The 23,388-nt window shown below is 40.3% G+C and overlaps 1 protein-coding gene across 2 annotated transcripts in view; it reads right to left on the minus strand.

The window, feature by feature from the left end:
• The window catches only part of csmd2 (CUB and Sushi multiple domains 2), a 262,154-nt gene that overhangs the window by 53,815 nt on the left and 184,951 nt on the right, over positions 1 to 23,388 (minus strand). For both annotated transcript variants that reach the window (XM_005728850.1, XM_013909751.1), the window contains 13 exons: positions 23,115 to 23,309; positions 22,251 to 22,367; positions 20,345 to 20,458; positions 15,492 to 15,587; positions 14,245 to 14,448; positions 13,435 to 13,559; positions 11,316 to 11,412; positions 10,548 to 10,652; positions 10,274 to 10,392; positions 7,651 to 7,720; positions 5,677 to 5,793; positions 4,459 to 4,668; positions 2,792 to 2,980 (listed from right to left, as the gene is read on the minus strand). In XM_005728850.1, coding sequence (XP_005728907.1) covers positions 2,792 to 2,980; positions 4,459 to 4,668; positions 5,677 to 5,793; positions 7,651 to 7,720; positions 10,274 to 10,392; positions 10,548 to 10,652; positions 11,316 to 11,412; positions 13,435 to 13,559; positions 14,245 to 14,448; positions 15,492 to 15,587; positions 20,345 to 20,458; positions 22,251 to 22,367; positions 23,115 to 23,309 — 1,758 coding nt within the window. The remainder of the gene's footprint in view (positions 1 to 2,791; positions 2,981 to 4,458; positions 4,669 to 5,676; positions 5,794 to 7,650; positions 7,721 to 10,273; positions 10,393 to 10,547; positions 10,653 to 11,315; positions 11,413 to 13,434; positions 13,560 to 14,244; positions 14,449 to 15,491; positions 15,588 to 20,344; positions 20,459 to 22,250; positions 22,368 to 23,114; positions 23,310 to 23,388) is intronic.

The raw sequence follows: 23,388 nt of genomic DNA on the forward strand, positions 1-23,388 counted from the left end.
ATCAGAGGATAGACTTTAAAGTTCTGATGCTGGTCTATAAAGCTCTGAATGGTTTAGGACCAAAATACATCAGTGACCTCCTGACCCAGTATGAACCTTCCAGATCCCTCAGGTCATCTGGATCCGGTCTTTTATCAGTTCCCAGAGTCAGAACCAGACACGGAGAAGCTACATTCAACTTTTATGCTCCATATATCTGGAACAAACTCCCAGAAAGCCTCAGATCAGCTGAAACACTCAGTTTATTTAAATCCAGGTTGAAGACTCACCTGTTCTCAGCTGCATTTGAATAAAGCACCAAATCCACACTTTTAAGCTTAAATTTCAAAACTTAAATTTTAACTACTGATTTTATCTATTGTTCTGATTTTATCTACTGTTTTTTTGTTTGTTTGTTTTTTAATCAATTTTAAATCATGCTTTTTATTTGTTTTTGTTTTTAATGTCTCTGTAAAGCACTTTGAATCACCTTGTTGTTGAATTGTGTTGAATTGTGCTATATAAATAAACTTGCCTTGCCTATTGAATAAATTTAATAGGATTATTGTTTTGTTTATATTTTTCTGTCGTTTTCGCACTATTGTAACATGTTCATAATAAAGCCTTATTTATATTTATATTTATTCTATATCCATCTACATGTGTGGGTTAATAAGTGTCAAACTACTGGTCAGTTATAAATAAGACCAGAATAAGCTAGATTTAACCTAGAGTAACTTGTTGCCTAGTAGCAATAGCAGCCTTGTGTTTGAGCTTATTTCAGTGCCATTTGCTATTAATGAAGAATGGGTAGTTATGGAGACAAAGCATACTAAGCTTTTAATTCATGTACAACTTAGTATAGGTGGCAATGGCAAGGATATTAAAGGAACAGTTATAGAAACTGAAATAAAGGATTACTAAGTGCTTTATGGTTATAATAACGATCTAGTGTGGTACTAATAGAGATGCTAATAACAGAAGTCCTTTTTTCTATTTTGCAGACTTAATTTTTTTCATAGACAAAAGGGTTAAACTGAAAAAGGTGTTTTTCTCAAGTATTTGATATACATATATCATTTTAATAGAATTTATTTTATTTATTGTAACCATATAAAAATAAAAAAAACAATCTAAATAAAAAGTACAAAGAGATCAAACAAGAGCACAAATATCTAGTTAATATCTAGTTCTGAGACATGATAATAATGCAAAGTGGGCTAGTGCAGGCAAAATAACAAAAAGAAGTCAAATTTAAATAGTAACATTTATACCCATTGAGAAGAGTATTTTTTACGTGTTATTAATTTTCAATATGCTATGCCTCTACTGCCACGCATACCGAGCTAACCTTCAGCATGGACGGGAGAAAGAACAGAGTTATGGACATAAATCAGAATTGGATTTGCTCTATGCGCTCCCTGAAGACGAGTCTGGTAGTCTGGGGGTTTCAGGACTGAGTGATTCGTCCTGGATTGATTCTGCATCTGATGGGTTTTCATCTGACAGTTATCCAGAGTCTGCACGACAAGTATGCACTACACAAGTATGCTATAAATAGCCTGCAATTATTGAAGTGGTTATAAAACACGGGCTTCTCTTCGCTCACTCGTGTGTTTGTTCAACAAATTCAACAAGAGCAGAACACGCGCACGGTCAAAGACACACGGAAACCACAATCTGCATGTTTGCGCACAACCCTGAGACGGAGAAGCTTATTGCTCTATTATTTTATTATCACTTTATGTGAAGCAAACAGGGACTACAGGAAGCATTCCTTATCAAACCCTGTGTTTTAGAATGACCTGTCTGCAGCTTTAATAGCTGAACTCTTGCTGTTTTAGCATTAAACCGAATGTGATTTGGGCATTAGTGTGGTTCAGTTCACAGGTGCATTTATGCCATTAAACAGAGGTATCTCTAACCTCTTCATCAGACCACAAACCAGGCCACAGCATCAGGGCAAAAGTGAAATACGGCAACAGTCAGGACTTATTCATATATGCATTTTAATGGGTAGTATTCATTAGTGAAAATACTGCATTAAGCCAGAATGAAATGAAGCATATTAAATGCTTTATCTATCAGTATTACAAAAATAAACAGTTCATTTATACTAAGTACTGATATCATAGGACAATGCAATAGTATTTGAATAATAACAATACTAATTCTTCCCATTAACATAATTAGAATAAGAATTCTATTATACTACAAGAAGCATATCGCGCACACATGCAAGTATAATTTTCTTTCAGGTCCCTGGAAATAATCTTTCAGCTTCAAACTGGACGTGACTCATGAAAAAGCCCACATACAAGAAAATAGCACGAGTGCGAGAATAAACTCTATCTCCCGTTCCCGGTGCCTTTTCACTCGGTTGCTCCTCCTTTCACTCCCATTTATCTCCCTGCTCGCCCATTCAAAGTTCCAGTGTCACGGCCATCACCTCTCTCTGTAATTTTGCTGGCCTTATTGAATAATCGACGCAAGAATGTGGGTCAAGGACGAGGCGAAAGAACAGCATCCATTACTTTTCCTTTCAATAGAGCCTCTCTTTTATTCATCTTTTATTTGTCTCCGCTTCTCTTTAGCGCGGTATTGATTTTTCGCTGAGGAGTGCTTTGCTTCATTAATAGGGGATAATAATTCAGTTTAATTACATTATTCATAATAGATAATCATTATCTCCATGGCCACACTTTGCTCTAATGATGTAATAGTTCAATACGTTACAGTTTTAAAAGCAAGTTATCTTTTTATTCGTTTAGTTCTGCGCACAGCTGTCCTCTTGTTTGCTTGCATCACTTACCTTCACAGCGAGGGAAAGGATGATCCCAGTTGCGGGTGGTGCCGTGCTCACAGGTGAGGATGGAATGTCCCGTCAGCTGATACCCGGGCAGACACTCGAAGGAAATAGACTGGCCCACGTTGTAGCCAGCACCCACCACCACCCCATAGCGAAAAGGCTCTGGATCTGGGCACTCCTGTAGCTCATAAGCTAAGGGAAAAAGAAGAGAAATTTGCGATTAAAGCTAGATACATTCATACAGCTATGAAACTTAAACAGAGAATCATATTATTTTCACATCAACAAAGTCGATCAGGAAAGTACGTTTCCTAAAGGCTCACTGTTCTGATGATTGCTGTGGTTGTGAACGCTACCCGCATGGATGTTCAAATAGTTTTTCTCTTACTGTCTGAAGTTAGCTAACAGTAGCTTTCAAACCACTAAAGACTTGCCTTAATGTGTGAATACTCAGCTTCCAGACAACAACACTGTTATAGCGGAGGATCCTCTATTTTTATTTCCCACTTTCAATTCCCCTTCATCATGTGTCTGTTGTTCCTTAGGCACAACCTCCCACTCACTCCTCCTCATCCCCCTCCGCCTTCTTAGACAGGAGTTTTCAGAGGAGGGAAAAAAAAATGCCTAAGGCAGGTTTGACTTGTACCAGAGGAGTATGATGCAGTCATCAGAGGTAGCGTGGGTAAATAATTCTTACTTTTCTTATTCCTATTTTTTTTCCTTTTGGATACAAAACCAGGGCAAGCAGTGAGCCTTGAAAAGCACGAATATAAATATGACTAAAGGAATTGATTTCTATGGATCACAGCTTCTCTTTGTAGGAGATAACTCATGCAAATATTGCAAAAAAGGGGAGGGGAGGGCTGGTATTTGCAAATATAATGCTTGATTTATATGCTAATGTACACATAATTATGTAAATGCACAATGCTACCTTTCGATTTGCTGGCTCGTTTGCTGAATCACAAAACACAAACTTAGTGTGCCTGTTGCATTTGCGGACCGGGGGAATTTATTCCTTGCAGACGTGCAGATATGCAATGAAGCCTTTTATTGGCACATGCTAAAGCAATCTTTGAAGTGATCAGCAGTTTTATATACAGCTATTTATCCGGGGAATTCGCTGCCTCTCTGCGCTGATTAGTTCTTCAGAGTCAGTTATAGCACTAATTCAGTAATGTTATGGCTTTACATGAATAAATTTCACACTGAAGCGACACTAATAGTACTTAAGTGTACTTGCTGAAATAAAAGTAAACACTCCTGAAGATAATGATTGATTCGTTTCCTTCCGCAAGATGAAATTCATCACTGTGGCTTTCACTCTTATACTGATTTTGGAATTGCTTCAATTCACGCAAAATAGCTCTGATATTCTGCATTAGTTCTGATACGTGCATTCGGCACTCCTCTGCTGAATCACATTTCAGTAACAGGAAAAATGGACTGAAGCAGCCTAAAAGTGCCACAGGTGCTGGAGTAACGCATGCAGAACAAAGTAGCTCTAAATATTGATACTGGCCCAGCTCTGCAATGGGTAAAAATTTTTGGTTGTTATTTTTAGTATTAAAAGCATATAATAAGTCTGCTTTCTCAGACATAATCCAAAAGTTCAGATTATATCCCACCTTTAGTCTCCCGATCTTTTAAAAGGCCATTTGGATACCTACCCTGGTACTCAAACCTGAAGCCAGGCTTGTTCTGCGAATGGTCACTATGGAAATAAATTGTGGTCTCGTGAGAGGTGGTGAGAAGGGAAGAGGGAACATCCTGGCCGCTGAATCTGCCAATGACAGCACTTGTTTCCAAGGGCCCATTGCGTATCTCGAGGAAGTCGTGGTTGGCTTCAGTGGAAAAGTTGAGGAACTGTATGTGGGCTCCTGTTTATAAGAAATGGATAATGGCCATTAAAAAACAAAATTGCATTGTTCTCCCAAAAATACTATCAAAGCTAAAGTAGGCGAGTCATTCCGCTTCTTATTATGTGCAGAAAATGGTTGCAATTCAGCCGTAGCACTCAATTGACAAGAGTGAATGGACGAGGCGAAAACAATTGTTTACAATTATTCCAGAAATAAACAAAAATCCTAAAAAAAAAAAATGCCAAAAATGAAATGACACTGAATGTCCTTTATTTTTGTTTTTACAGGGGAGCTGATTTACACATGCTGGTACTCAAGGATTTGTATTGTAGCTTAGTCACATCAGAAACCTACTTGAGTGAATAGGAAGCAGCTTGTTAAGGTGACTGCTGCCAGACTGCTGTTGCACATTTCATCCATGAAATCAAAAAGGTAAATGTGGTAAAGTAGATTGTGGCGCTCTTATACTTACTTAAAAAAAGTATGAGAGCACCCCTATTTTGTGCGAGTAGCTAAATGCTGCCCTCACTTATCCCCACCAGAAATATGAGTGCGGATTATTCCTGAGAAGTTGTCATGACAGCTGTATGAACCAATGCAGTTCTATTATACCTTCATGTAGAAAAGAATAGTCGTATTTAGGCTGTGTAACATTCTGGAAGCTAGCATGCTTAAAAGAAGGGCTAATGGTGCTAGCTCCATTAGTGTTAGCCACACCTAGCATAACTAATATAGCATTGTATGTGTATAATGCTACACATTTCAGCAATATTTGAAACACAATTTAATCAAGGCCAACTTCCCCAAAAATGTTTATCCACTATTTTTAGTCTAAGGCTCCAGATAGTTGCATTTATTTTAGACTACCTCTTGAGAGCCTTCCAGACACGACTGTCATTATCACGATAAATCTACATGTATAAACACTGTCACTCCACGGTCCAGCCTTACAAGTTGCATAATTAAAGGTTCTTTAGTGTAGAAATGCCAGCGTGACATGCTGCAAGAGCCTCTCATGTCTCTCACCGTAACCAACTGGCAGGTAGATTCTCCAGGTGCAGTCACTGTTGCTAGGGTAGTTGCCAGGGAAACCGGGACTGAGAATCATGCCCTCCATCTCTTCCCGAATTCCACCACACTGAGCTGGCAGAGTCCAGACAAAGCATTTCATTAACATCCGCAAAAAAGTGATTCAGCCACATTACAACTATTTTACAAAACAATGATCTGCTCAGTCGTCAGATTCATAAAAAAGGATGTGGGTGAGAGAGGTGATGAGGTGCTTGAACATAGAGCACTTGAGATACAGTTTGAGAGGGTCCCAAAGTAAATACTACAAAACCTGGTTGTCATTTACTGAAGTATGATGTAATACTGCTTTTATCTGTGTTTGGGTTTATTTCTCTTTCTTTCTTTAATGCCACCCACTATCTGTAGCAAGCCAAAAAGAACTGTGCACAATGCAGCCTCCCCCTTTTATTTATGTATTTATTTTATTCTATTTTTGTTTGTTTTGTTTTTGGTGGCTTTTGTTTTTTGTTTTTGTTTGTTTGTTTTTTTGCCTTGTTCACATGGTAGTACTTTTTTTTTTCTTTCTTTTTTGTGCCCATAGATTACACATTCTCCTGCATCCAACTGGTTTGCCACTGCGTGGCGCAACCAGTTTTACAAGGGCAGTATTTGTAATCGCAACTTGAGTTATATTTTTCTGCACTTTTTTCATATTGGAAAATCATAAATAAAGTTGTCAAAATGTAAAAAAAAAAAAAAAAAAAAAGGATGACCATCCTTTTACTGAAGCATAACAGAGGTGAAAATGAATTTAAAGCCACAATTTTTTCACTCCAGTCAAAATATTTACAGATCTTATTAGCAACGATAAAATGCAATGTATTTTATGTTAAAGATATCAAAATAAACTTAAAAAATACTGATAAATGTGTTAAACATTTAACATCTAAAGATGACAGCAACTGGACAGGGTATCTCAACCACCAATGAACTCTACAGCCACCTCATACTTTTATTAATCACAAGATATGTGATTTAGCGGTGCCAAGTATGGTATACTTTGCTGTTCTTCATCTTCCTCCTTTTATGTCAAACCGCTTATTCAATAAAAGCATTTCTTTGATTGAAATCAAGGACTAAGTCTCAAAAGAGATTAAAAAATGCACGGAAATAATTAGAGGAAAAAGGTGATGAGATCAAAGAGGATGAAAAGAGCAAGAGATCATGTCGCCGAGATGAAAGTGTACTGCAGCTAGTGGTAAAAAGAATTAGCTGACTCAATGAAAAAGGATGAAAGAGGCACTGTTGGGAGGGGGAAACAGGCAAACATAGGGGGGAAGATTAAGAAATGAATGGGACAAACAGGCTATGTGTCAAACAGAGAAAATCAAGGTGATGTATCATTGTGTCTCTGCAAAGAACAAGTGAAGGGTTAAATGTAATCCTGTAGCAGTGAAAGCCTGAGGTAATCAGGAAACTGCTGATGCCTGTAAACACGATGAATCTCCCACCGACTTCAACCAATCATGGTGTGAGTTGGAACTAATTAGGGTATAGTAGGTTGCTCCAATAAGTGGAACCACTTTGTCAAGGTGTTCTAACAGACAGGAAACACTTAAAGAGAGGAGCTTTTGCAGTTACTTTCAGCGTGTTCGCTCAGCTTTCAAGGTAGCAATATAAATTCACTTTAAAAGTGCAAAAGCGTGCACAGCCTCAAGCAAAAAGACAAACAACTGACTATAACCTTTTCTTTTGCTGTCTTGTTTTAATGATTTTTGATTGGGAACAACCTTGGGAGGAACTTTGTCATCTGCACTATACTGTTTAATAATAAAGTAATTCATTTCAAATACTTTGAATCACCTGGCTGCTGTTCTTTTAAAGCAAAAGATCCCCAATAAAAGGAAAAAGCTGGTATTTAGAAAAGACACAGGAAGCAAACAGGAGGGGGCAAGGACACAAGGAGCAAGTAAAGAAAAGCATTTTTACCTATGCAGAGAGGAGGTGGGTAGTTCCATCGTCTGACAGTTCCAGGCATACAAGTGATGTGCGAGTTCCCCTGCGAGAAGCGTCCATGCACACATGCACAAAGACAAAAGTACAGGGAAAAAAAGAGCAGGCAATGAATTAACTTGTTCGCTCCACTGTCACTCATCTGTTGCTCCAATTATTTGATCCTGCTGCTTTTCTCTGCATGACTTCATGTGGTGCCTAAAAGACTAAATCCATCTGAAGTGACAGAGAACAATAGCGGCATATAAAGAGCATCATACAGAGCGAGAAGAAGACAGGGAAAGAGTGCGGAAAAATTCAAAGTCATTTCTGCAAAGCCAAATATGAAAAACTGGCATTTTTCAGAAAATTTAAAAGCACTTAACGCAATTCTTAGAAAATTGTCGTGAAAATGGCTTAAAAATGTCACATGTGCATGTTGGAACATAACAGACTGACAAAATAGACTGTTTATAATCAGACAAACCCTGACAGCCAGGCCATTAGAAGTCTTCAAATGTTCAACGTTTTAGAACAAAATCTCTGAAGTCTGTGGCTATAACATTTATTACGAAGGTATTTGTTCAGCATTGAAAGAACAGTAATCCTGAAGCTGGGGATAGGTTTTATGCACAGTCACAGCTATACAGGATATCTTTGTTAGGACATGACTCGGTTTGTCTGGTGTAAAAGCAGAGGAAAAGCAGTGTGCCAGCTGATAGAATGAACTAACACAGGAGAACGCATTTACAAAACTAATTTAATTAGAAATGCTGTACAATTTATTTATTAGACCTCAGTGATAAAAATAATGTGATCTGATGAGCAATGCTAAACATAAACACACACAAAAAAATATTGTTAATCCTTGTGAAGCTGACTGTTCGCACATTGTTCCCAAAACCTTTTTGGAAATTTGGTCATTTTAGGGAAACACATCACTGCCACCGGACCAATCGAGCTTACTGAATGAAGTCTACCAAAAGGAAAATGCTAAGCACAACCAGTGAGAAAATAGGGGTGACGTAAATCCAACCTGGCATTTTAATGTGAGAACAAGGAGTGAGAACTGACAGAGACACATAGTCTCAATGGAGTACAAATAGAATTTGTGTGAACTACTGTACCCAGTGTTCTCCTCCGATGTCACCATCTGTCTCCTGAAGGACAGATGACTTCAGGAGCACTTTTTTGAAGGGAATACAGAATTCTGATTTCTCAGCACACCAGCGTCACGGCCTTCATATTATAGCTAATAAACCGAGGACACTTGTCAACATGCCTACTTTGAATTTGGATGGTAACTTTCTTATAAGCTTATTGTTTTGTTTAGAGGTATAAAATTATAAAACTAGTAAGTTACATAATGAAATGTAACTCTTGCTTATAGATATTGCTTACATTTTATGAATGTACAACACAGCTTCACTGTTGGTTGTAAGGTGTTATGCAGCCAATTGTGACTAAATGTGTCTGCAGCCCTAGCTGGCGGCAGCACCACCGTCTCTGTGACAGCAAGTTGGTAAGAAGACAGAAGGTAAGACAGATGACAGCTGTGCTAATCAGGGCAGCTCTTCATCTAGAAAACAGTTCTATTTGTGTCAGTGAAACTGAAATATAAAACCCGGCCACAGCAGTGTGTAATTATATTCTGCGCCACCGTGTTTCTATTTACCAAAGGAATACTGATAATGCTAGCGCTGCTAATGTTATCGTCACAAATCAGACAGTATATCACAATGTGCGCAATGTCATGCACACTGCAAAGTCCCACACATTTCAGTGCCATTTAATATATCGCATTATTAAATAATCTGATTATGAATTTGTGTGTTTAAGTCTCACTCTTGTCTGTGTGAAGTTTCTGACTTTAAGTCTATCTAGTACCATTTTTCTTCATCATCAGCTGATATTAGCTATTGTGGCTACTTATTTGCTAGCATTTATCATGGCCAGTGGATGAAAGCAGAACTAGGAAAATCACTTGAACCATGATATGAGAAGTGATATTGAATAGTTGAATTGACACTGTCCACTATTCTTGGCAATACACGTTTGCCAAAAACACAACAACCAGCTGATCCAATAAGAGTCAGATATAACGTAAATGAGTAAATACACAATTACACATAATACACGTTGGGGAAATCTGTTTTGTCTCTGAAATAAAGAAGAAGAAGAGCTTGGCTTTTTAAATCACTAGTGTCAGTCATCAGTATAGGTCTTAAAATCCTATATTGGTCATGATTTACTTCCAAGTTAGTCATCTGGCTTTTACAGAACATAATACAGAACCCATACATGGCCAAAGCCAGGGTACTGCCTACCTTATTGCAAGTTTGCAACAGACTATAGAGAATAAAAGTGATCACTTGCAAGAAAAATTGAAATGAACTAAAATAGCCAGAAGACCAAGTCCATCTATTCAACTTCTGTTTCTCTTTTTCTTCTATTCTACATCCTGACATATCAAAGTGCTGTAAAAAAAAAAAAAAAACTGCAGCATGAGCAAGCAAGTGAACAAAAGCAGGGCTGACAAGACAGACACTATCAAAGGTGAGATTCAGCTTATTTTCGATGGTCATACATGACAGAACTATATGAAAGTTGGAGAGTTTACCTGTAGCGTATATCCTGGTTCACAATGGAATGACACCACGTTATTCATCTGAAGGCGCTCTCCAACCTTGATACCATTCATAGGAACTACAGGCTCTGGACAGTTAGTCAAAGACACGGCTAAGTGGATGATGAATGGAAACAAAAATATGGAGAGGGAGAAACAAAAAGAAATATCAAATTACAACAAGAGAAAATATCAAATAAACCTTAATGTCACTCTAAGAAGAAACAACCACTGTTTGAAGAACATGTTTTTTTCCCACACCACTTACTTTTGTATTCCAGCCTGAATCCAGCTGCAGACACGCTGATATCAGAGAAAAAGTGGAGGTAGAGTTGGTTGGAGGTGCTGTTGAGCAGAGCTGGGACCGTCGTGCCTTTGCGAGAAGATTAACAGTGGAGTTCAGGAATGCTATCTCCTCTATAGCTGCTCACTATAACTAACTATGCGTGAGTTGCATGCAAACAGCTGAAAAGCGCGTCTGTTAGCGGCACAATGGTACGACCCATCAACTTTTTCACAAGTAGAGAATTTATTCCAATATTTTAGCAACTGTTCAGATGATAAAAACCAAAAACTGTTCCAAAAGAGAGAAAAAACTGTAACCTGATATTAGCAACTCAAACTAGTGTGCCACTTTTCTGTCATCTCTTTACTTCAGGGCAGATCTAACATTTACTTTTGGTCTTGTTCCAAGTATACGTTCCCTGTTGTTGCATTCTCGCTCTGACAGGAGTCGCAAAGATACTGTAAACAAACATTTGCCTCAACTCCACAAAGAATAACATAACCTTTGTCCAAAGGCAGCAAGATTTGTACCAGATTAGAACTGAAACTGAGCTACATGTGGCAGCCATCTTTTTTTTTCTAAAGAAATCTATGCTTTGGTTAGTAAACACAATATCTCTTCCAGACTGCAGGCTCTGCTCTGTGAAAAGTAATGAGGCTGTTTTCAAAATATGTTTTATGTCCAAGGTTGCACACATTAGACACGTTGAGGAAAATAAAGGGATATATAGAAATGCATATCCGGCAATACCCGAGAAGCTGCCAAGCATGGTGTCAGTGTTGTCGCCTCCGTCAAACACCTCCAGCGAATCCCAGTTCTGCTCTGTCACAAAGCTGATTACCTGGATCTGAGGCAGGGAACAGACAGGGAGAAAGAGGGGGCGGTAGAGGAACACAATTAGTGAAATGTAGACCAAAAAAAACAGTAAGGAAAGAAAGAGAGAGGGATGAGGGAGCAGATCTGGGAGGATTATGGGCAAGAAAATTAGAACGAAAGAAAGTATGTGAAGCTAGTTACTGTAAGTCAAGGACTAAAAACATGGTATTTGGTTATATCTACTCTTACTTTAGGGTAAGGCCTGAAAAAACATAACCCTGCAGAGTGATTAATAGTCCAAGTATGAAAAAAAGATATTTCTATGTACAGCTCACTGGGGTTCCAGAGAAAACAACAGTAGTTATGATTGCTGCGACAGCCTCTCAGAGTATACAGACATTTTTAATTCACTTCAAAATACATAAAGAGGACACGAAATGTCTGAAAAGCCAAAGAATAAGACACGATTAATAAGGCAATGCTTAATTAGACTCGCCTCCTTTTCCGACTGCGTTCAAGTGGTGGGAATTGGATTTTAAATTAAGAAGACTGTGCGACATGTGGCGAATGCTGAATATTCTTCAAAGAGACTAAATCTACAAATGACAGTTGCGACCAGTAGGAAGACCAAAATACCACATGCTATAAGAGTAGCAGTCTAGATACCAAAACTCATTTTGCTGTTAAAACAGAAAAAAAAAAACAGTAAAACATGCCAAATTCTATGAAACTGACAACGGATTTTGTTTTCCTCAGTCTTTGTTGTCCTTTCTTTTTCCCCCCACTCTCCTTCCCATCCTCCCCTTTTTTGTTCCCTCTCACGTCCATTCCTCTGCTGTCTTCTCTGCTTCTGATGGTTATAGATCGGATATGAGCCAATTAAGGGGGCTGTAGGGGCGCTGGTGCACCGGGCTCCCGGAGAGACGAGGCAGATCACACATTGATCTTTCATTAGGGGGCCACAGCAAATGTGCCAGCAAGGCACCTCGCTCCTTTAAGTTCTCTTCTAGATCGTGACACTCCAATCTAATGTGTTTCGGGGAGCTGGTGGAGGAGAGCAACAGTATGGAAGGCAACAAGAAAAAAGATGTCTGCATGAAAGAGAAGGAACAGGGGGGCAGGATTCTGCTGCAGAGACATAGATACAGAGCCGTAAACTCTCTCAAGTTTGCAGCGACCGTGTAGCAAATGTGCAAATTTGTCTCTCTCTGTAGAAATATTACAAAGAAAAATGATGACATACTGTACCTCCAAAGTCAGAAATGCGTATGTAAGTTTTGTGCTGTTTACCTTTTGGAGGATTACACAGTGTCAGCTCTCTGCTGTTATTTCTGGTCTACTTCCCCTCCAAACAAATGCTGGCGTGAAGTGTGGCATGCTAAGTGTGCCTTTGGGCCATGTTGTGTATTTGACCTGCAAGGACAGTCAGCTGAGGTAGGGGAGCTAATAGCTGAGGGACGCCACTGAGGTTATTAAGCACAGAGGCTGAAGCATAAGCCTAAAAACTTTTCTGCCAGGCAGATCCACAGGGACCTTGCCCAGGTTCCGCACGCATCGCGGAATAAGAATATGCAAACTGAATTAACTCCCGGGAAAGGAAAAGTAAAGTAATTGAAGAGGTGATTATAGGAAAATTTATTTCAGGTTGTACAATCTGAAGGTTCTGGTATAGTGATCTGCCAAATTAAATTCGGAGCCTTTAAAAAGGCCCAGAGACACTATCACCTCACAGCTCCCCACAACTGAGAGGCCTGTAAAAGCAATACCTTTATATACTGTGTGCAGCACCATTAATTGGTCTTTGGTAAGCTGAAAGCATCTCGTCACACAGAGGTCTGTTGTCAAAACAACAAGGATCATAAAGGCTAGAAGCTAGAGGTGGACAACCACTGTGAATGGCTTTAAAAAAGTGGTCAGAGACAGTTTTAGAAAGAGATTACTCTGCATGACTGACTGGGGACTGACTGCTAACGCTGGTGAATCTGCCTCTGGTTTACCAATCCTAGCATCCAGGAGGTGGTCTGATGCCTACCAGAAACTTTATTGTACAAACCTGGATTCCTGATCCTTCGGGAACTGTGATCTTCCACACACAGTTGAGGCTGTTGAGGTAGGGCTCAGGAAATCCAGGAGATAAGATGGTGCCAGTTCGCTGGGTCAGATTACCTCCACATGGAACTGTGAGATAAGAGGATGAGGTTAAGGTCTAAGTTACTTTAAAAGTGTGCAAAATGCAAAGAGAAACAGATCATGTAATAAACATGCTCATATCAGAACCAGAATCAAAATGTACACGACGACGACATGCTGTACATGATCCACCTGGTTTGTGCTTGCGCACACAAACTCCTAAGGAGTGTTTACAGTCCTCAGACATTGTCCTCCCAGCTTGTCTTGTTCAAGTCACATCTGGCGACAGCACAGGAGCATCTGCTTCAGCTGTAAGCTGTGTATGAGAGTGTGTCTTCGTATAAGCATGTTGATTTCTGTGTGCGCATCTGTGTGTGTGTGTGTCCATCGGTGTGTATTTGTGACCCTGAGCAGTGCCTGCCACCTGCTCGTTGCATGGCTGAATCTCACTGTATAGCTACAGGCGATGGCTGGCAGCCCACATCTGTGTCAAGATGGAAGCTTGAAGCTCAAAATATCAAGTATGTGAACCAGACAGAAGGAGAGAAAGAGTGAAAAGGCAAATAAACTAAGGTAGAAAGAAAACAAAAAGAAGCAGAACTCAGCTCAGGATTAGAGTCCAGTTAAACAAATGCTTATATTAGGATATCAAACACGTGGAGTTAAAGCTTACAGCCTGACTTTAAAACAAGTGTGTGTAAGTTTTTGTGTGTTTTAAGTATCCGTGTCCTACCTATACAGCTGGGTATCGAGCTGTTCCATTGTGCCAGGGCATTGGGAACAGTTAAACATTCGATAGCGCTCGATCCCTCCAGGACGTAACCAGGGCTGCACTCGAAGCGGACCACGGCGCCGACGGCAAAGTTGTTACCCATTCGTCTGCCATTTCGGGGCTCGGGGACTGAGCTGCACTGGGTGGCGCTGGTCCGCGGCACGGCTGTGAACAGGAAGGATGGTGATTTGATTTGAGTCATTATGCAGGATACTTTAAATTAAATAATGTGTAAAAGGCTGCTGTGCTTCTACGTAACCTGGAGTTAGAGATACCGACCTACTATGCTTTACATTTGAGTAGGGGCTCAAGCAGTTTTAGTTCCTTGCCTTTTAAACCAGGAGTCTTCTGATTGGCTCCCTCAATAAAAACAGAACATATGACCAACTGTGTGCCTGAGATGAACATATTAGGAATCTCCACCTTTGTTCACATCATCCAGAGCCAAAGGTGGAGAAGTCTGTTGTTTCTAAGCATTTACAACTCTTGAAACTTTATCTTTTGACTCACATGGATTACCTGCACATACGGCGTCATGCTAATTATTTAAAACTTATTATTTCACCATGACAGGAAAAAAAGAGCATAACAGCTACTCTTTAAATGTAAACTACTTACACATTTAATATACAACAGAAAAATCTCACTACTTGATTTTGTGATTTCTTTTTAGTGTCTATGTCAGTGTGATCACAATGCCCAGAACAGACAATACAAAATATGATATTCAGCTCTGCTTTTTCCTTGCCGTTGTTTCAGCGTACTTGCCAAAAAGAAAAGAAAAAAAGAAAAAAAAAGTATTATTTATTCATTAAACATTCTTCGGGGCTGCCACTGCCTTTGGATATCTACAGCAAATGTCATTTCTGGTACAGTGCACTGTTTAAGGGAAATAAGAATTCAAAAAAGCCCCTCTTGGGGGGGAAAAGAACAACGGGAGAGTTTAAGCACAACTTTTTCGCACAGCTTCTGCAGATGCATGCGCTCGAGCACATCACGGCTGAGACAGCGGCTGAAGGTGAAACCTTGCAAAATCACTCAGCAAGTCATCTGATATGGACACGGAGGGGGGGTGTTCGAAGAGAGGGAATTAAAAAAAAGGTAACAGAATTTGTTTCGGAGTGTGTGTGTGTGTGTGTGTGTGTGTGTGTGTGTGTGTGTGTGTGTGTGTGTGTGTGTGTGTGTGTGTGTGTGTGTTGCACACTCACCCTGATAGACCAGATGGAATCCTCTAGAGCTGGATTGGCCTTTGGAGGTGAAGCGGATCAGGATTTGGTTGGAGGTTGCTAATGGCAACGACTCACCTGCGATAAGATCAAGGTTTTTTAGCAAACAAATTTTTTAGCAAAACACTTTGTTCTGCATCAGTTTACGTTTGTGTTGCTTTCTGGTCACTGAATCACCAGCTCTGTTAATTTCCTCCCTCCTGAATGTGAATCCTGGTGACTATTTTTAGGAACTCGTTCTGCACATCCAGCATGAAAATTAAAGAAATGCAAGAGCTAGGGAATCTGCAATGACTGAGGGAAAGAGGACATTCTGTAGGTCTCTGGATATGGATATATTTAGAAGTGCTATTCATGTACTGCATTGCAGGAAAGTGCAAAGAGAAAAAAAAAACACGTGGGTATCTCATCCGAGTGAAATCTTGCTGTTTGGTCTAGAGCTGTGCTCGGTGATGTTACGCTTTCACAGAAAAACTCACTGGGGTGAAAATATAACATGCTTATAGAAGGCTTTGCACCATCTGTGGTGCATGCAAATACATGTTGATTATTCAGATTAGCTTAATACTTTGCAGCCACAGAGTACTCTGTTTATCTTCCATACCTGTAGGAAAGCCAGAAATATCTGTCAGGTACATTGTGACTAAATGGTAATCTTGCTTATTGGCACTGATAGCATTGTGTGAGGGTGCAGCTGAGCCTCTGACTGCAGTCTGCCTATACCAAGTGATGTCCCGAAGCGTAAAACCTGCATTTGATCAGCGTATGAGCCTCACTCTCTATCATGTTCTTGTTTTTCCCGGTTTGATAATTGTTTGTGTTATTCCAGCTGGGCTAAGGCAACTCACATTCCAATTTTTAGTTCTCAAGAGTTCCTCAGTTCCCCAATAATTTATAAGGTGGGGTGTCAGATGACTTTTAAGCGCTGGAGAAGCAGCTGCAGTGACCAGACCTCCTGTGACTTTTTGTCCCGGGCTGTTTCCGAATTACGGAATCAAATTCAAGGTTGCATTTTTCACCTGCTGCCTGAGGCTCTCCACAATCAAGCTCCTGGAAGTCTTACTGTACAGCTTAAATTGCTTTGGGTAATTGGTGTGAGCAGGCCTTTTGATAGTGCTCTTTGTTCTTTGGGTATAAAATTTGATTTTTAAACTACACGCAAGGACAGTTTACTAAGAATTTAAGGGGTTCGCCACATTACGAGACTCTTTACTCTAATAGCATTAGTCAAATAAAATGTGATTATACTGAGGTCAAAAACATCTAACTGTGAAACAAATCCTGAGAGTACGTTTTTGTTTTGTTTTTTAATTCCTAAAAATTACCCATACGATCCCCTGCAATCCCCATTAGCCCATATTGTAATTACACAAAAGGAGAACCCCCATGATGTATCCAGTGTGGTGTAAAATTTGTTGACTGACACAGAACATGATACAAAGCGTGATCATCTCTGTCTCTGCCTCTCTGTCTTTCTCTCAGTGTGGTGCTGACTGGCGTTCTGCTGTGAATCTCATTACTCTATGTCTGCTTGCTGTCACACTGTAGTGGGAGGCAGACGTGCTTAACCTCAGAGGCAACATCTGTGTGTGGATGTGTGCGTGTCTGTGTTAGTGAGTCTCAGTGAGTCTGCTCTGTGCTCTTAGGTTTTCTGAGAGCTTCTGCACCTTTAAATGCAGTGTCCTGAGATAGCTCCAGTTTCTTAATGAGTCATCACCGTGAATGTTCAGGTTCCACTGCTGGATCCCAGAGCACGCTGGCTAGTTTATTAGAGGAACCCTTGCTGTGTGCTGTCATGGTGACAGTGTTTCATAATTTGCTGCACAGGGCAAGTATCCGTGCAGTAAGAGCAAACACGTGTCAGCATGTAACTTACTGGCTCTCTGGCCATTGTCCAGCATCCCGACCACTTTGTCCTTAAAATGATCTTCAGCACTGACATGTGAAAGGCTAACGAGGTCAAGTCTGACTTTGGCTGGGATCAGGGCCTGAATTTCAATGCTAGTTACTTCTGTGCACTGATAAACAGCGTCAGCGAGAAAAATTCTGGCTGTTAAAAATCACAACTAAACAACAGGTTTAGAGTTTAAAAAAAAAAAAAGAGTTAGTCAAGTGTGGATATCAGGTGGTGAATTTTAATTCTGCAAAGTTACATTTTGTGTTTATTCTGCAGTGAGCTGAAAGGGGACTTTAGCAAACTCTAGTCCTAGATGGCCAGGAGAGAGACAACTGCCATTTTCTTCCCTTTTTTCTTTTTTTCAAATCGATTATTAAAAAATTAGCATTTAGATAGGTGTCCTTGATTTCTTGAATCAGTCATTTTGTTCTTCTCTTTTCTAATTCACACCTTTTTTTTACTGTTAATTTATTCCACATTTCATTTCTTCTTATTTTATTCTGTTTGTCCCCACTGCCTCTGATAACTCCCAATCACTGGCATTTCTCTGTAGAGAAAGTATTTTACCTCAATAAGCATAAAAGGAATGAAAGCATACAGCTGAATACTTTACTGAGATCATTTAGTAGAGAATCTGTTTTTCAAGGTCTGCATAATTACAGAAAAATGCTCCGTGCTTTGACTTCTGTGATTTAACATGTTTGGCAAATGCCATCCTGCCATTAACCAAAAACCCCAAACTGTACTGTACATACTGATAACGTCTATTATTTTGACATGACAGCATGTGTGACGAAAAACAGATTCAACTGAAAACACAGGAGACAAAAGTTCCACAATCTAAATCAGAGTAGAAACAAGAACTGATCAAATAATGGCATTAATAAAGTCTACCAGCTAAAGTAAGTGTGGACCTGATAAGAACCATGTAAAACAAGGACAGGAAGTGGGTGAAAATCAGGTGAAATACATCAGAAAAAAAAATAAATAAAAAGAATGAAGCTAATTCCGTGCGATGTACGCTTGCAGATGTAAATGTTAGTAGATTTGTAAGCTTTGCTGCTTTGGTATGGTGAATGGAGATACATGATTCTGGTTTGTGCCTAATTCAGTGGCAACGTGTGGGCTAAAATCTCTCTTCCCTTGCCAAAGTGTGTCAGCTTTCCTCTGCCATGCCTGGTTAGATAGCTCTGCGAACCTGCTGCCTCGAGTCCGTAGTTAATATAGCATCCTGTTTATTGAGCTGTAAACTGGATTTTCTGAGGCTGCCCTGGACACAAACCAAAGTAATCATTTTGCTTTTGTCAAGCCACAGGGCGAGGGCAGGCTGAGACGGAGGGGTGCCCTAAACTCGGCACCTTTTCACTCACACCCTCTTCAGAGGTCGAACCTCCCCGACTACAGCCATTGCTTTTATAGCCTATCAGTGCAGTTGTAGTATTTATTACATCCATTCATCAAAAATAATATGGCACACATTTAGTTATTTTTCGCCTTTTAACTTTTAACCTTAAAACTGTTGTCCTTTTTTACCATATTCCACTCTCATAACTCTCTTTTAGTGAGTTGTGTGCGTATGTGTGCTCCACTTTCTGTAGACATCTACTCAGCACTGCTACACAAGTGGGCTCTTTATACACTAGTGACACACGAACCACTGTGTTGTATTTGTCTGCAACACGCACTGATGATTCAAATATGACAGTTTAGGTTAAGTTTAAGTTTAAGTTTGGACTCTGACCTAATGACAGAAAACAAAAACTGGAATTAAGTTACCAAACAAACCGAACATGGATTGTCTGGTTAAAGCAGTACTATCTACGTGCCGTAGTTCATCATCTGTGGCTTAGAAGCACTAGCAGAACTGCACTGTGCAAGTCTAGCTTTGCAGACACGGCCAAATAAATGACTGAATTTAAGATTATTTAGCACCACTCATGAATGTGATGGGAAGAGACAGATATCAGCTCAAAAAAAGTGAAGGTAAAGTGCTTGTTTAAATGTATTTGAATGATACCATCATTACGAAACTTGAAGGTTTTCCTGTAATTGCTAATGTCATTAGGTAGGATGAGCTCCAGGAATACAATTATTACTTTTTGATTTGTTTGTGAGGTCACTCTCTACCGGCCACTTATTGCAAATATGCAATAGTTTTAAAGGGAAGCATTCACAAATGCTCACAGGCATGTGAGGGCATCGTATTGCAATATATATGGAACGAGTGCAACACCGTTACTTTACATAGCAAGCTGTTAGCGGCTGACGTCATAAACCCTTAAAGATCCTTTAGCTCCCAGCAAGAACCTGTGTTTACAATCTCTGCTTCCATTTCTTTGTATATCATAATATACTATCTTATTTATCTTTCCATGTAACAATTAATATAAAAAAAAGTATCTATCCAGTTGTTCCACTAGTTTAAAAAAGTAGAAGTTATAGCATAAACAGGCACCTTGTGGATCACTGCACTTGTTTGCCTACATAACTACATAATTTGTGTAATACCAATTCAGGTGTACGCTCATGCAAGGCTTGAGCCTGTCTGTAGATATGTTATCCCTGTGACTCCTGTTGTCACTGCTGAATTGTGTTACAGCTCAGTGGAGCCCACCTGCAGCCACCGCGGTTCTGTCTGCGTCAGCACTGTGTCTCTGAGTTTAAACGGATCCTTGTGAGAAGGATAAGTCTAAGACAACAATTTTATTCAGTCCCCTGTCATGTCAAGAATAATGGCTTCAAATAGTCAAACCACTGTTACTGATTTGGAACGAGCTAGTGCTGAAGATGAAACAAAGCTATACAAATGTGCATGAGTCACGTCTTGCCTACCTCTAGTTGCATGTAAATAGCTTCTATTTTTTGCCTCCCTCAAGTTTCATACCTGCTGACATCGGAATCGCGTATTCAGGCATCTGAAATGTGCGTGTGTGGGTACCTGTGTGTGCTCCAGAGAGCGAGCTAAGAACGCGGGAGTGCTGCGTTGCCCCATCGTAAACCTCCACGATGTCATTCAGGGCCGTCTGGAAGAAGGCGAACTGACTGAAGACCACTAGGAAAAACAGACGCAGTCATGAAATTGACATCAGAGAAGAAATGACTCAAAAACAAAACAAAATAAAAGTACTCATCATCCAAAAGAATATTTTCAACACCGTTTGTAATCAAAAACTCTCCTTTAAAGCAAGCTAGATAATACTGCCAGTTATGACAACACAGCCAAAAAAACCTGATATTACAATAGAGATCAGCAATCCTGTCTGGCCTTGATTGCCTGTCAGGAGATGAAAGGCTTTGCAATGACAGTCAATCTGTTGTACAATGTGTAGCTAAATCTCCACTACAGTGCTTTCATCCTTTCAACCAACCCTTTCCACTGCTGTTGCCTGAACATATTCAGCCCCTCCACAATCAATCTGTCTCGTTTACTCGCAGCACATATCGCAGGTGGAGAGTAAAAAAAAGAGCAGAGGTGAAAGAGGGGACTACTGCTCCTCCATCAAAGTGTGGTTCCTTATGTTCTGAGATCCACTTATTTGACATGATTCAGCATCTATAATCTCCAGCCTCATCTTCAGCGATTCCCATTATTTGTGCATCCTCTTCATCTGCGTCTCTGATAAGAGAACCCAGTCATTGCGGCAACACCCACCCTGTCCTCTGCATTGAAGAAAATAGCCTATCATTAGCACTAGTGCATCAGCCTAATGAGAAGTGGCAAGAATGGAGGCGAGAGCATTTGTGGCTCATCACGACAAAGTGAGTTGCCTTGGGCCTCGCTGTCATTTTCCAAGAAAATGCAAATGTGGACTTTAATTATTTCAATTTCCTTTCTCGGCCGAGCGAAATACGCTGCCGACAGGTTCCAAGAAGGATAGGTGCCCGGTCGTTTTGGAGCAGAGCCGGACCTCTGAATGAGCGTCATGACCTCAATATTCAAAAGACTGGGGTGAAGTAGCCAGAAGCCAAACACATGCCCGCCACTGCTTTTTTGGTGTAATTTAACAATGATAGGACGTGAGCTTGCCCCTCGAGAGGCATGGTGCTGATAACTCATTAAGGAGCCAGAGGGAAGAGAAGAGGAAGCAGGAGATAAAAGGAGAGCAAGACAGAGCGCCCGAGATAGAAAGTGAAACGGAGCGGCATCCCGAGCAGGCGAGTGAAACATGTTTAAATCTGAATATACGTGCTTGTGCTGTGTTGTGTTCCTCTTCCGACACCCTTTGCTTTCTGAATAAATTCCCGCTCTTACAGTATGGCATCACATATTGGAAGAAAACTGTGACCTTTAAGAAGGAAATGCCAAAAAGCTGCAAAACTTCGGAAACACTGGATCTAATTATATTTCGGTGGATGCGTGCCTCTGACTGACGTGTTATACGACTAGTGTATAAGCTGGTGATTAAATTGCTCTTCCACAGTGATGTAAAAAAGTATGTGTAGCAATGAGACCGATGAATATAGGGACTATCAATCACTCTGTGATTTAAAAAGAAAAAAACATTTGGCAAGAACTGAAAGAGGATGGGAGCTTTTACAAGTTTGACACAAACTTTCTCTCTCTGGTGCAGCTTTCGCTAAAAATATTTAGTTATGGAAAAAAAATGTCAAGTGTTTCTTTTTATTCTCTTGCCTTCAGCCTTGAAAAATATGTATAACTCAGTGAGGCACTTGAGCATTGTTTGAGCCTGATAAGGAATTATTATTATTATTATTATTATTTTTTGGCATTACAGAAAAAATTAAGCACCAATAATTAACCACCTTTATACACCGGCACAAAAACACACAATAAAACATCTGCCAGGAAGAGTGTAAAAGAACGCTCTCACTTCTTGGCTTACCGTAATCTTTGGGCACGACTACAGAGTACAAACAGGTTCGTGCGCTGCTGTAGTTACCGGGGTAACCAGGAGACAAGACCACTCCCTCTGAACCAGTGTACTGTCCACCACATAGAGCTGCAAAAAGACATAAATGAGAAATGAAAAAGAGACAACCAAAAAAAAAAAAGGAAAGGACAAGGCAAACATGACAGGAAGGTCTACAGCCAGAAGTGGAAGATTCCATTTCTCTCCCCCCTCCTCCTACCTTTCCACCCCTTCTGTTCCATCACTCCTAAATTACTTTTCTTGTCTGATTGGGCTTTCAGTGGAAGATGTCCCCAGTGATTGTCACAGTGAAATTGCAATGTTTTCCAAGTGTCCGTCTGGGTTAGCCTGGGCGTGCTGAGACCCGCATTGCTTCTACTGGTTAAAGCCCCCCAAAAAATGCTCAGCACACGCTTGTACCCTGAACCCTTGTTTCCCCACGTGTGAAAATCTGCGTGGTATGAGCTTGTCTTCCACCTGGCATACAACTAAAGCTTCACACTGTGAGGGCCATACGATTCTGTGGTCTCAGGGATCTTTCACGAGCTCTCCCGGGGGGTGAACTAGTGAGCTAGTCGTGTCATGGGAATATCAGAGAGCAGTTCCACTGTGAGCGTGAGGAGAATATATGCAAAATAAGCAGCACTCTTTAAATTAAAGCTGCACTTGCACAACTATTAATGTTAGCAAAACCCACACAGCTTTGCACATACACCTGTAGGACACTGCTCTATGGGAAAAATAGCCTAATTGTATAGACATGTTTACACGTGACAAATCTATAAGCGCTGATGTGGTTTGTGTTCCTAACAACCGTCTCCAGATGTCAGTGTTTACCAATGCAGATGGGTTTGGGTTTGTTCCAGCTCGGCTTGCCATCCACCCCCATGATGCAAGTGAGCGTTGGGTCTCCCTCTAGTGTGTAGCCACTGTCGCAGTGGTAGGTGACGGTGGAGCCCAGCTTGAGATTGGTGCCCACCCGTGTCCCATTGCGCACCAGGCCGGGCTCAAAGCAAGACTCCCTAGGGTTCTCTGCAGAGAGAGGTAACGCAGTGGAAAATCAGTGACAGAAGTGAGCAGGCGTTGTTATTTCATGAAAGGATTTTTTTTT

Source organism: Pundamilia nyererei, unplaced genomic scaffold, assembly GCF_000239375.1.
Source record: "Pundamilia nyererei isolate P.nyererei 1_Seehausen unplaced genomic scaffold, PunNye1.0 scaffold00030, whole genome shotgun sequence".
Lineage (NCBI taxonomy): Eukaryota > Metazoa > Chordata > Actinopteri > Cichliformes > Cichlidae > Pundamilia > Pundamilia nyererei.